General features: G+C 33.5%; 1 protein-coding gene across 10 annotated transcripts in view; it reads left to right on the top strand.

Annotated features, from left to right (window-relative positions):
• Positions 1–13037, top strand: part of RAD54B (RAD54 homolog B) — a 107591-nt gene that overhangs the window by 54435 nt on the left and 40119 nt on the right. For 8 of the 10 annotated variants that reach the window (XR_012416529.1, XR_012416528.1, XM_065519449.1 and 5 more), the window contains 2 exons: positions 6039–6233; positions 9627–9908. The exons of 1 other annotated variant lie outside the window; for it this stretch is intronic. Coding sequence is in view for 7 of the 9 variants with exons in the window: in XM_065519449.1 (XP_065375521.1) it covers positions 6039–6233; positions 9627–9908 (477 nt within the window). In the remaining 2 variants the exon portion in view is untranslated. Of the gene's footprint in view, positions 1–6038; positions 6234–8283; positions 8472–9626; positions 9909–13037 lie in introns of those variants that run through there. One more of the 10 variants, XM_073999089.1, reaches the window with a different exon arrangement.

The raw sequence follows: 13037 nt of genomic DNA, 5'->3' as shown, positions 1-13037 counted from the left end.
GTTTTTAAATGAGGTGGGTTTATTTAAAATATTGTAACAGCCCCGTAATTTAGTCAATACCTCCTATTAAAGAAAATATTAAATGGATTCTTAATTCTTCCAGCACAGTCAACACTTATGTTCCATGTATTTTATTAGCATTTTACATATTAAAATTCAGTAGATTTATTTTTTGCTTTAATTTTATTTTTATTTATTTATTTTTTTGAGACGGAGTTTCGCTCTTGTTGCCCAGGCTAGAGTGCAGTGGCACGATCTTGGCTCACTGCAACCTCCGCCTTCCGGTTTTAAGCAATTCTCCTGCCTCAGCCTTCCGAGTAGCTGGTATTGCAGGCGCCTGCCACCACACCCGGCTAATGTTTATATTTTTAGTAGAGACAGGGTTTCACCATGTTGGTCAGGCTGGTCTCGAACTGCTGACCTTGTGATCTACCCGCCTTGGCCTCCGAAAGTGCTGGGATTACAGGCGTGAGCCACCATGCCCGACCTTTTTGCTTTAACAGTTCTTACTAATTGAAATTCTTTTATGCCTATTTTTTACTTAAATATTTTAATTAAAATTCAGGGTTTAGATTCTACATATTGGCAATATGTTGACTGAATGTTGAGGGTTTTCTGGTCAGATTAAAACTTTAAAGAGATGAGAATCTTTTCTTTTTTTCTCAGGTACCTTCTTTACGTGTAATGTGAAATTAGGAGCGTCTTGCAAAGAGGAAATGAAGATACATTTAAAAATGTCCTATCACTAATCAAATTCAAATTGCAGCATTAAGGAGATACCATTTCTACCAACTAAATTGATAAAGATGAATTCACAGAAAAAGTTCAAAGAAGCTTTATGATAGTCAAAGCTATCAAAATTAAGCTGAAAACTCAACTGTCTGTCACTATCCTATATAATAATAAGGAACAAATTGTTGATACAGGCAACAATTTGGGATGAATCCTAAAGATATGCTGAATGGGAGAAATCATTTTTGAAACGGTTGTATACTGTATGATTCCATTTATTTGACATTGTCAAAAAGAAAACAATATTCATGGAAAACATGTCAGTAATTGCAGGGGTTTTGGGTAGGGAGAGGGTGTGAGTATAAAAGAATAGCATGAGGAAGTCTTTTGGGATGATGGAACAATTCTATATCCTGATTGTGGTCATGGTGGTTCTGTGAATCTATACATGTGTTAAAATTTGTAGAGCTGTACACCAAAAGTCTATTTTACTGTATGAAAATTTAAAAAATAAAATAGTTAAAAATGGATAAAGGTGAAGTTTTGTGCTAACGCAGGTGTAATGAAGTGGACACCCTTGCTTGGTGGGAATATCACTGATACAACCTTTCATGGAGAAAAATTTGTCAGTCTAAATCAGGAATTGAAAATCTTTAAATTCATTGGACTGGTAATTTCATTTCTTGGACTTTGTCTTCTACAAATAACCAGAGATGCGCAGATTGAGTATAATAGAGCTTAAAAAAAAAAAAGCCCAGTAATAAGGGACTAATAATATGTAGAAATATATCCACAATAACATATGAAAAGAGGAGAGTAAAAACCTATCCACTACATTTTCTGGAACATTAGAAGCACATTTCCCCCAAAAAAGTATCTGAAAAATGACCTGTTACCCATACACCCTCATTAGGGAAGGAAAGTCAGAAAACTGGAGGAGCTGCACTTAAGTCTTTTGTCTTCTTGGTTCCTGCTCAGGGTTCTAGCAGTCTGAATCCTTTCAGGAACTGATCAGAGTTCATTGGGTCATGCCAGACAGAGATGACTCAAACTGGCTGTGAATCATTTGTTTTCTCAGAAAAAAACTTTGTTGGTTCTGAGTATAATTTACTGGTTGAAGATAGCCAAGATTCACTTTGTAAATCCATGAATGCCAGTAATGAAGGTACCATTTATCTGAATTCTAGTAGTGATAGATTTTTCAGGCTTTTGGCGGGTTGATTTACCTGGCTTGGAGATGTACAAATTTTTTTTTTCCAAGACATATGTCCTCTTTTTTCTTCTTCTTTCTTCTTCTTTTTTTTTTTTCTTTTTTTTTTTTTTGGTGAATACTCAGCAGTGTAAATGGCTGGTTATAGTAGGTGTATGTTTAACTTTTAAAGAGTCTGCCAAACCGTTTTCCAAACTGGTTGTACTGTTTGACATTCCTTCCAGCAGGATATGATATTTTCAGTTGCTCTATATCTTTACTAGCACTTACTGTGGTCAGTTTTTTTTTTTTTTTAAATTTTAGTCAATCTAATCAATGTGTGGTGTTACTTCATTGTGTGTGTATATTTTAAACAACTTTATTGAGATACAGCTAACATACCATATGATTCAGTCATGTAAAGTGTACAATTCATTGTTTTTTAATATAGTCCCATGTGCAACCATCAGAACAGCCAATTGCAGAATATTTTCAATACCTGAGAAAGAAACTTTGTACCTTTAGCTACCACCCTCTTGCTTCCTAACCCCATCCTTACCCTCCAGCCTAAGCAACCATTAATCTATTTTCTGTCTCTGTAAGATTTTGCTGTTCTATACATTTTATATGAATGGAATCCTAAAATATATAGCCTTTGTGACTGGCTTCTTTCACTTAGCATAAGTGTTTTCAGGGTTCATCCGTGTTTTAGCATGTATTAGTACTTTATTCTGTGATGGAATTATATTCCATTGTATGCATATGCCATATTTTGTTTAATCATTTGTCAGTTGCATGCACATTTGGTTTGTTTCTACCTGTCGGCTATTATTAATAATCCTAGCTATAAACATTCATATGCAAGTTTTTTTGTGGACATATGTTATTATTCTTTTGGGCATATACTTAGGAGTATAATTGCTGTGTCATTTGGTAACTTGTTTAATTGTTTGAGCAGCTGTCATGCTGGTTTCCAAAGTGCTGCACCATTTTATACTCCTGCCAGCAGAGTATGAGGGTTTTGATTTATCCACATCCTCATCACACTTGTTTATTATCTGACTTTGTGATCCCAGCCATCCTAATGGTTGTGAAGTGGTGTTTCAGGTTTTCAATATGTATTTTCTGGGTAACTAATGATGTTAAATATTGTTTTATGTGCTTATTGGTTGTTTGTATATATCATTTTCTGAATTGTCTAAGACTTTTGCCTATTTTCTGTTGATTTATTTGTTGTCTTATTTTGAAACTATAAGAATTACTAGGCCGGGCGCAGTGGCTCACGCCTGTAATCCCAGCACTTTGGGAGGCTGAGGTGGGTGGATCACTTGAGGTCAGGAATTCAAGACCCACCTGGCCAACCTGGTGAAACCCCATCTCTACTAAAAATACAAAAAGTAGCTGAGCGTGGTAGTGGGCACCTGTAATCCCAGCTACGCGGGACGCTGAGGCAGGAGAATAGCTTGAACCCAGGAGGCAGAGGTTGCAGTGAGCCGAGATCACACCACTGCATTGCAGCCTGGGCTACAGAACAAAACTCTGTCTCAAAAAAAAAGAAAAAAAAAATAATAATTATTCCAGACATAAGACTTTTGTCTTATTCATATGTTGTGAATATTGTACCCCAGCCATTGGCTTCCCTTTTGTTTTTTTAATGGCATCTTTCAAAAAGGAAAAGTTTTAAATTCTGATAAAAGTTGATTTATAATTTTTGATTTTTATATTTTTTGCTTTTGTATTCTAAGAAAGCTTTGTATATCCCGAGGTTACAAATATTTTATCCTGTGTTTTCTATTAGAGATTTTTTGTTTTAGGTTTTACATTTAGGTCTGTCATTCATTTTGAGTTGAATTTTGTATATGGGGTGACTTAATGGTTGATATTTATCTTTTCCAAATGTATATCCAGTCGGTTTAGCAATGTTTGTTGAAAATACTTTCTTTTCCTCATTGAATTTGCTTCCCCACCTTTGTTGAAAATAATTTCACTGTATATGTGTGAGCGGGTCTATTTCTTGCTACTCTTCCAATGCATTGGAATGTCTATATGTCTTTTTTGGAGAGCAGGGGCAGTACCAAACTATCTTGATTATTGTAGCATTATTGTAAACATCCAACTTTGTTCTTTTCAAAAATTGCTTTGGTTACTCTATGTTATTTTTCTTTTCATATGAATTTTTAAATCAGCTTGCCAATTTTACTAGAAGTGTCTTGGGATTTTGATTGGTATTGTGTTAAATATATTGATCATTTTGGGGAAAATTGCTGTCTTAACAAAATTGAATGTTCCAATACATGAAATAGGAGCTGTACTTATTTATAAGAGCTTTGTTAATTTTTTTTCAACAAAGCTTTTAAATTTTAATGTAGAGATCTGGGTTATCTTTTGTTAGATATTTTCCCAAGTATTTCATATGTCTGTTTTTTGGAGCTACTGTGAATGGAATTTAAAAAATTTTATTTTTGATTATTTCTTGCTAGTCTATAAGAATGCAGTTGATTTTTGCATATGAACCTTGATCTTGTGACTTTGCTAAATTTATTCTTCTTTATTTTTAGATTCTCTGGGGATTTCTATGTAAATAGTTACAACAACTGTAAATGCTCCCGTTTTCTTTCTTTCTTTCTGATCTTTATACTTTGTATGCTTTTACTGCCTTATTCCTATTTAAGTAAATAGGAAAACAGTAAAAAGGAAAAAAATTGCTTCGTTTTGTTTTTTGAATTTTATTGTTTTGACAGTTTCCATGGTTAAAGTGTATATGAGATAAAAGACATAGGGAAGAGCTCTTCAGTAATGGGGGGAATGAGATTTTGCTGTCTTCAGCTAAACCACCTTTTATCCAACCACTGAAAATCTAGTGTGTACAAGTTAGGTGTAAGAAGCAGGAGACAATAATTTTAATAATATTTATTCTCATTTCTACTTTGTTGTTTTGTACTTGTTCTTATTTGAAAAAGTAACATATCATATGATCCAACACTTTCACTTCTGGGTATATAGACAAAAAGAATCAAATTGGTATGTCAAAGAGCTATCTGCATTCCCATGTTCCTTGGAGTATTTTTCACAATAGCCAAGATGTGAAGTCAGCCTAAGTGTCCATCAATGGATGAATGGATTAAAAACTTCTTGGTATAGATACACAGTGGAACACTACTCAGCCTTAAAAAACGGCAATCCTGTCACTTGTGACAACATGGATAAACCTGGAGGACCTTATGCTGAGTGAAATAAGCCAGACACAGAAAGACAATTATTTTGTGATCTCACTTATATGTGGAATTCAAAAAAGTTAAACTCTTAGAACAGAAAGTAGAATGATGGTTACCTAGAGTTGGATAGAGGTGGAGCACTGGGGAGATGTTGGTCAAAGGATCCGAAATTTCAGTTAAGGAGGAGTAAGTTCAAGAAATCTATTGTATAACATGGTGACTATAGTTAATAACAATATATACTTGAAAAATGCTAAGAAAGTAGCATTTTAAAAAATGTTCTCACCACAGAAAATATGTGAGGTAATGGATAATATTAATTAGTTTGATTTAGCCATCCCACAGTGTATACATATATCAAAACAGAATGTTGTGCACCTACATATATATAATTTTTATTTATCAATTAAAATAAAAATTTCAGGTTTTACTTTCAGAGAACTCTGTAATCTTTGCCTTTCCTCAGCTTGTCATGTCAGTTAATTAAATCAGTTTTGTCAAAATTTGATTTTTAGATATTTTTCCATGCTATAGACATTGAAACAATATCTTAATTTTTAGAGTTTTAAAATGTTTACAGTGATTATTATGTTATTCTACTTCAATTGAGTTTATTTCATTTTGGAACAGTAAGATATTTACAGTCATTGTACTTGTGGTAATATTAACACCTGATATTTGGATTTCTTAGTTTATAAAATGCTAACATGAGTATGATTGAGTATTATCATACTATAGTATGATACATATACTATATATATAGTATATATTATACTATAGTATGAAGTAGTATGATTCATACTATTTCTTAATATAATCTAATTTTCTTGTGCTTTTTGTGTTTGAATGACCTTACTACTTAGACATTAAAGTCATTTTTAATAATTTTTTTTTAATTGTAGTTCATTTGACTCCTAAAGAAGTAGCAGTGTCCAAGGAACAAGAAGAGACATCTGATAGCCTAGTTAAATATTTCAGTGTTGTTTGGTGTAAGCCTTCAAAGAAAAAACATAAAAAATGGGAAGGTGATGCTGTTCTTATTGTAAAAGGAAAGTCATTTATACTAAAGAATTTGGAAGGCAAAGACATTGGAAGAGGTATTGTGATACTACCTAATGTTTACAATTTGGACCGAAATTAGTATGTATCTCTGGTTACCTAAATGAAATATAATTAGGTTTTATAAAGAGATGATGAGGTATTCTTTAATGGATGTTCATGCTTCAACTGTGTATAATACATAAAATAATCTCATAATGATTAGTGAGCCTGCTAATCTTATGGCATATGCTAGCTCAGTGAAGCATATCCTATCCTATGGTTTCATTTTCTCCAAAAATGGCCAGCCAGCTATATACAGTTATTTTAGTACTTTTCTGAGCTTAAACACTAAATTTGACTTGGTATACTTTCTCTCTCTCCCTCTTTTTTTTTTTTTTTTGAAGAATGCTAAGTGGTTAAAATTGAAAAATATGTTGATATTGAGTTGAATGATACGTAATTTCAGCACTACTCAATAATGTTTTGAAAAACAGAGCAAGGAGATAATGGTTAAGCCTGACCTAGATTAACATATGGAAATTGGAGGTTGCCATTGTTTCTGTTACAAAGTGTTGCCAGCATAATTTGTAGTAATACAAGTTAGGCTACAAATTAAGAATGGCTAACACCAACTACAGTGTCTTTGCATTGTCTGAGTTCAATTTTAAGTGTGACCTGTAACTATAAAATCTGTTCTATATGTTTATTTACTTAAAAATATATAGTTTTTAATAACTGTTATGTGCCAGGCAGTATGCTAGGAATACCAAAGATGATTATAATTTATAATTTAGTGGGAACAAAGCAAAGTAATTGATGATTAGGAAGCAATAATACAGTTGTTTCAATGAGAATTTTTACTAAATGCAGTGGGAGCATTAAAAAACCATTTAATCTGCCCAGGAGGCTAGGGGTAAGCTTGATAGGAGTTACCGTTTAAGGTACTATTTGAAGGATGAATAGTTTTGGAGGTTATAGGTAAGGGCCATGTGCAAGAGAGAATAGCACATATAAAGGCACAAAAGCAGGAGGGAATTCAAACTAGTTCAGTGTTTCAGGAATGTAGTGTATGAAAGGCTGTGACAGTGTTAAGAGTTGAAACAAACTAAATTATCTACAATAGAATGTTTTATTTATTATGAAAGTATGGAACAACTGTGTATAGTGATTAGAGGAAGTAAAAAGAAAAACATAGTACACATTCTATGTTGGTTAAGGTAGATTGGGGCTAGATTTTTGGAGAATTTGTTCATGCATTGGTATTGCTCTTTAGTGAAATTCTAAAGTCAATGAGAGACAAAAAATTATCACAATTACTTTGGAATATCTTTTACCCCTAAGGTATAGTATGCATGGTTTTGTATATGTGTAGTTTATAATAAAATGATCTTTCAGTTGCAAGTAACAAAAAATGAAAATTAGGCTTAAAACAGTGGGTTTTTACCCTGACTATGCCAGTAGAATCACCTGAGTTGCTTTTAAGGGTGTAGTGGCTTACGCCTGTAATCTCAGCACTTTGGGAGGCTGAGGGGGAAGGATTGCTTGAGGCTAAAAGTTCGAGACCAACCCGGGCAACTTAGCAAGACCTTGTCTATACAAAAAAATAAATTAACCAGGTGTGGTGGCATGCATCTGTAATTCTAACTACTTGGGAGACTGAGGTAGGAAGATTGCTTGAACCCAGGAGATCAAGGCTGCAGTGAGCCTTGATCATGCCACTGCACTCCAGCCTGGGCTGGAGAGACCCTGTCTCTTAAAAAAAAAAAAAAGAAAAAGAAAAAGAAAAAGAAATGCCGATGCCCAGACTCTGACCTTTCTTTGAGACTCTGATTTATTTGACCTGTATGGTAGGGAGAGGGACTGAAGATAGGTATATTTTAGTGTTTTCAAAATGAAAATATCCAAACATAGGACTTGGTTGCTTAATTATAACATTAATAAACGTATGAACCTGAAGTTAATTTTGCAAGTTACTGTCTATAAGCAGTTTTTCTTTTAAATAACTGGGATATACAATATGTAAATTTGTTAATGTAAAGATAGAGGTGCTAAGAAAACTGAAAGCTGGAATGCTAAAATTGCTAATAGTTTGTGATAATGCATCAGGCTCAGTTGGCCATCGTTGCATAATACCTAAAAACAAACAAACAAAAAAAAACCAGTATGAGAAGCAAAGTTTAAGAGTAAAGGAAAATCTTCTAGCGACTGAGATGTTTGAAAGAGTCATCTTTGGATCAAGATCATCTATGGATCTAAATGAAATGAGAGATCTTGGAATTAGAGCTACTTTAAAGGTACCTCAAAGTTAAAAGGTTATTCTTGTCTTCCATTTCCATGTAAAACTGAGATTAACAGTAATTGGATTTTATGTGAAGATAAGACTATAATCTTCATTAATTTGGAGAAGTGAAGACCAATACTGAATTGGGATGGAGTGATGGGTCTTTGACATTGAGCTAAGTAATTTCTTCCTATATCAGAGCATTAAAATTAAAAAGTATTCCACCATAAATAATTTAAGACTATATATTAAATACAGATTAGCACAGATTATAAATTTTAGGCCAGTTTCAGTAGAGAAAATTTAGTAATTTTCAACTACTTGAAAAGGGTCATCGTATTTTCTAAATTGCGACAGTCTTTTATTATTGTTTTTAGAGACTTAAAACTTTCTGGTATGCACAGCTCCTGCGCTTGGTAATGGCACAGTAACTACACATTTAATAGTTTAATGCATTTAATAGACCAGCATGGAAGTCTAAAATTCCATCTATGTGGTTAATGAACTCATTTTAAGCAGCCTATGACTGACTTATTCATACTTATATTTCATCAGCACCTTTATATAGCAACACTAAATAAATGTTCATCAAATTAATAATTCAAACAAGCTTAATATTACAAAATATTCCATGTTTTATTAAAGAGTTAGAGCATGGAATATCTATGACCTCTTGCCACAACTGTATTTTAACTTTGCTATCTCATGTGGAACAGTCAGTACTAGTTGTGGTAACAGATGCTTTTATTGCTAGTTCTTCACATTTCTAGCTATTTCTGAGTGAAAATAGAGGTGAAAATAGAGAAAAAAACCCATGGTGTTTCTGTACAAGAAAGGAGGATACATATAGCCTGTCAAACTACTTTCTTGGCTTAATTTTTCCAGACAAGACATGGCAAAACTATAGGGTACAATAATCTATATTTTCAATAGTAAAAATATTCTTGCTTTCTCTAAAGCATGGCGAATTTTATAGCTGTATTATTTCTTTTGATTTTTAGTGTTTTTTTTTTTTTTTAACCAAAGTGTTAAATTATGCTTCCATTTTGGCTAATGCATTATACAAGACTATTTACATTCAAAGTGCAGTTTTTCTGTACAGTTATGGGAAGGTGACCATGGTATCATCTTAGAGTGTCAATTAATTTTTTTCTTTCTTAACTTAAAGGCATTGGTTATAAATTCAAAGAGCTTGAAAAGATTGAAGAGGGCCAAACACTGATGATTTGTGGAAAAGAAATAGAAGTCATGGGTGTCATCTCTCCAGATGACTTCAGCAGTGGCAGGTGTTTTCAGCTTGGAGGAGGAAGTACTGCTGTCTCGCGTTCTTCTCAGGCTGCCAGGAAATGTTTCTCTAACCCTTTCAAAAGTGTTTGTAAACCAAGTTCAAAGGAAAATAGACAGAATGATTTCCAAAATTGCAAACCACGCCATGACCCATATACGCCAAGTAAGATTTTAAAAATAATTTGAATTTTCTGTTTTTACTGTCAAAATGTTTTTTGTGTGTGAATTTGAAGTTTAAATTTTGTTTTAAAAGTTTTAGGTGAAAGTATACATTATTCTTGAGATATGTAATCTGACATAAGGGATAATGTTGAAGTCAAATAACAATATAGTTTGGGAATTATTTCATATGTAAATGAATAATCCCAAGAATATGGTAATAAAAATACTGTACCTGTGTATATACATACATGTATATGTATTACACATACATGTGTATAATTTTGAATAAAATCTGACTTTTTAGTAAGGAGAGAAATTAGTAAATGTATGAATCTGGACTACGATTATACTTCTAGTTTGAGGACTGTATGCCTTGATACAAGCATTAGTGTATAAAAATTTTGAATGGTAAGATTTCATGCAAAGTCCAAATTTTGCTGGTGAAAGTTCCATTCAATCAGTTAATTTTCACACTGCTGAATCCAATTTTAAAAATCGCATTTTAAAAAAAAGAAACCTAGCTTGTATCTGATTGTTCTTTTATTTGACTGTTCACTCAGCAGGTATTTCTTGATTGCCTTTTATGGGTTGGGCCTAAAGATAAAACTGTCATCACAGAGCTTCTTATTTGGTGAGGGGAAGGACAAGTAATCTGACCGAAAGTGTAGTGTAGTAGATGTGAAAGTTGAGAGATAGAGGTGACTTCTTTCCTAACAACAGCAAGTATATAAAGTAATGATTATTTTTCCCCATTGCAAGTATTATGGAAACATAAATTTCGAAGAGGCCTTTGAGATCATTTCGATTAGTCTTTTCACTTTGCATTGGAGGAAACTGAGGCCTAGGAAGATGAACCGACTTACCTAAATACAGATAATCAACGGCATTGTTGGAACAAAACCCCATAATTAAAAATTCCTAGTTCTATATTAGCTTATCACAAAGACTTAGTTGAAATATAGGGAGTGGAAGCTGATGCAGCTGAATTTTCTCTTTTTGTCCAAATATTTTGTCTGTCCCACTAGCTCTTTTAACAATCCCTCTCCTCTTTATTCTCCTTTCTCTTTGTACTTTTACTATTACACAATACAGGGCTGTGGGGAACTGAAAAGAATACTGTGCTTATTCAAAGATCTGAGTTAGAATCATGGTTTTGCCACTGAACTAACTGGTTCTTTGACCTCTTGGGGGTAGTCACTGACCTTCCTAATGTTTTGCCTACTCATGTGTAAAACGTGGGTCCTAATAACCACTATAGAGATTTAGAGTGTCTAGTATATACTCTTTCCAGGAAATACTTGTTGAGTGAGTGAATGAAACATTTTATTGTGGCATTTCTGTGTTGTGTGTATGTGATGTAAATGTATATATTATATATATGTAAATGTAAATTTATTGTGGCATTTATGTGTTGTATGTGATGTAAATGAATTATATTTGTGTGTGTGTGTATAAAAGCACTTCGGGTAAATAGTAAATGGTTAATTATTCTCATGTATTTATCTTATGCAAAGGATAGAATTAGGTTGTAGACTTTAATGCCTGAGACATGTTGTTAATGTTAAATGATCATCTTTATCGTTGTGAAGATAAAGAAGCATCTTAAAATTTGAACTAGTGTTCTATTATTTTGACTGTTTAGGGTTCTCTTTCTTGAAGATGGGCCTTTTATTAGGTGATTTATAATCCTATAGTCCTTTTTGCTTGGGCAGTATGTGATTTTTCGCCTCTATCTTCTCTTTTTCTTTGTTGTCCTTTGTAAAAGATAGAAAAATAATGGGGCCATTTCTTGATTGGAAATCCACAAGGAGTACACTCTTTGCTACAGTGATATAGAGGAAAGCCAAGGACTAAATTTCCCGTTTTTACTTCCTAGTCCCCTACCTAACAGGAATTGACCTTAAAGATGAAAGTTCCTTTCAGTTACTCAGAACCCTAGGAAAATCCACAGAAAACTTATTCTCTAGGTATTTGTTGATGGTAAACATGACCAAGCTCTTATTCCTGTGACAATATAGTTCCACACTGATGAATATTTACATAGTCGACTGGAATCTATTTCTTTTTATCTCCTCTTCTCCTCATTCTTCTTTCTTTTTTTATCTAATTCAATTTTTATAACCATGATGTAGGCATGCAAATATATCCCCAAAATAATTTTGGTGGGTTTATTATCTAATTTCAGATTTATCAGTTGAGACCTGCCTTCTAGTTATATTTGATTTTGCCTTTTTGGGTGGTATTTTAGTAAATCTTTTAAATTGTGTAGCACAGTTTTGAAGAATTACATTGTTATTCTATGATGACTTCGTGCTGCTTTAAAGAGGTTCATGAGGCCGGATGCAGTGGCTCATGTCTTTAATCCCAGCACTTTGGGAGGTTGAAGTGGGAAGATCACTTGAGGTTAGGAGTTCGTGACCAGCCTGGCTAACATGGTGAAACACAAAAATTAGCCAGGTTTGGTGGCACGAACCTGTAATCCCAGCTACTCAGGAGGCTGAGGCACGAGAATTGCTTGAACCTGGGAGGTAGAGGTTGCAGTGAGCTGAGATCACACCACTGCACTGCACCCTGGGCAACAGAGTGAGACTCTGTCTCAAACAAACAAACAAAAAAAGATTTATGAACTTGATATTCATGAATGTAGTAATTAACTTCAAGCAAATAATGGTGCATAGTCAATGGAAAATTTATCATTTTTTGTCAGTTCCAATTAATAGGAGTAATGATCATTGTTAGTGTGTTTAGGACTGAAAAGATAGAAACCCTGTATGTTAAATTTGGGGAGCCTTTTCAGAATGAGAAGCTGTGAACATTGGCAAATGCATCTTGGCAAAATTCCAGCCTGTGCTTTCAGCTGGAAATAGTTCTCTTTGCTCTGAATACTGAACTATTTGAATGTTATGGCTTACTGAATTCCTTACTAGACAATAGTGAATTTCAGTGCTTTTGAAGCACTTTTGGGTATGTGAAGTTTGGAAGGCTCTTCATAATTCTTTGCATGAAATCGTATATCAGTAAGGCATGAGATTTTCTTTTTAAATTTTGTGCCCTTGGGTAACATTACTGTGACTAAATTTTGGACTTGTTTTTGGCCACAAATAGTGGCAAACAGTTCTATCTTAGGGTA

Source organism: Macaca fascicularis, chromosome 8 (genome assembly GCF_037993035.2).
Source record: "Macaca fascicularis isolate 582-1 chromosome 8, T2T-MFA8v1.1".
In the NCBI taxonomy this organism is placed as follows: Eukaryota; Metazoa; Chordata; class Mammalia; order Primates; family Cercopithecidae; genus Macaca; species Macaca fascicularis.
The sequence above is the reverse complement of the archived record's forward strand: the minus strand, read 5'-3'. Positions and strand labels throughout refer to the sequence as shown.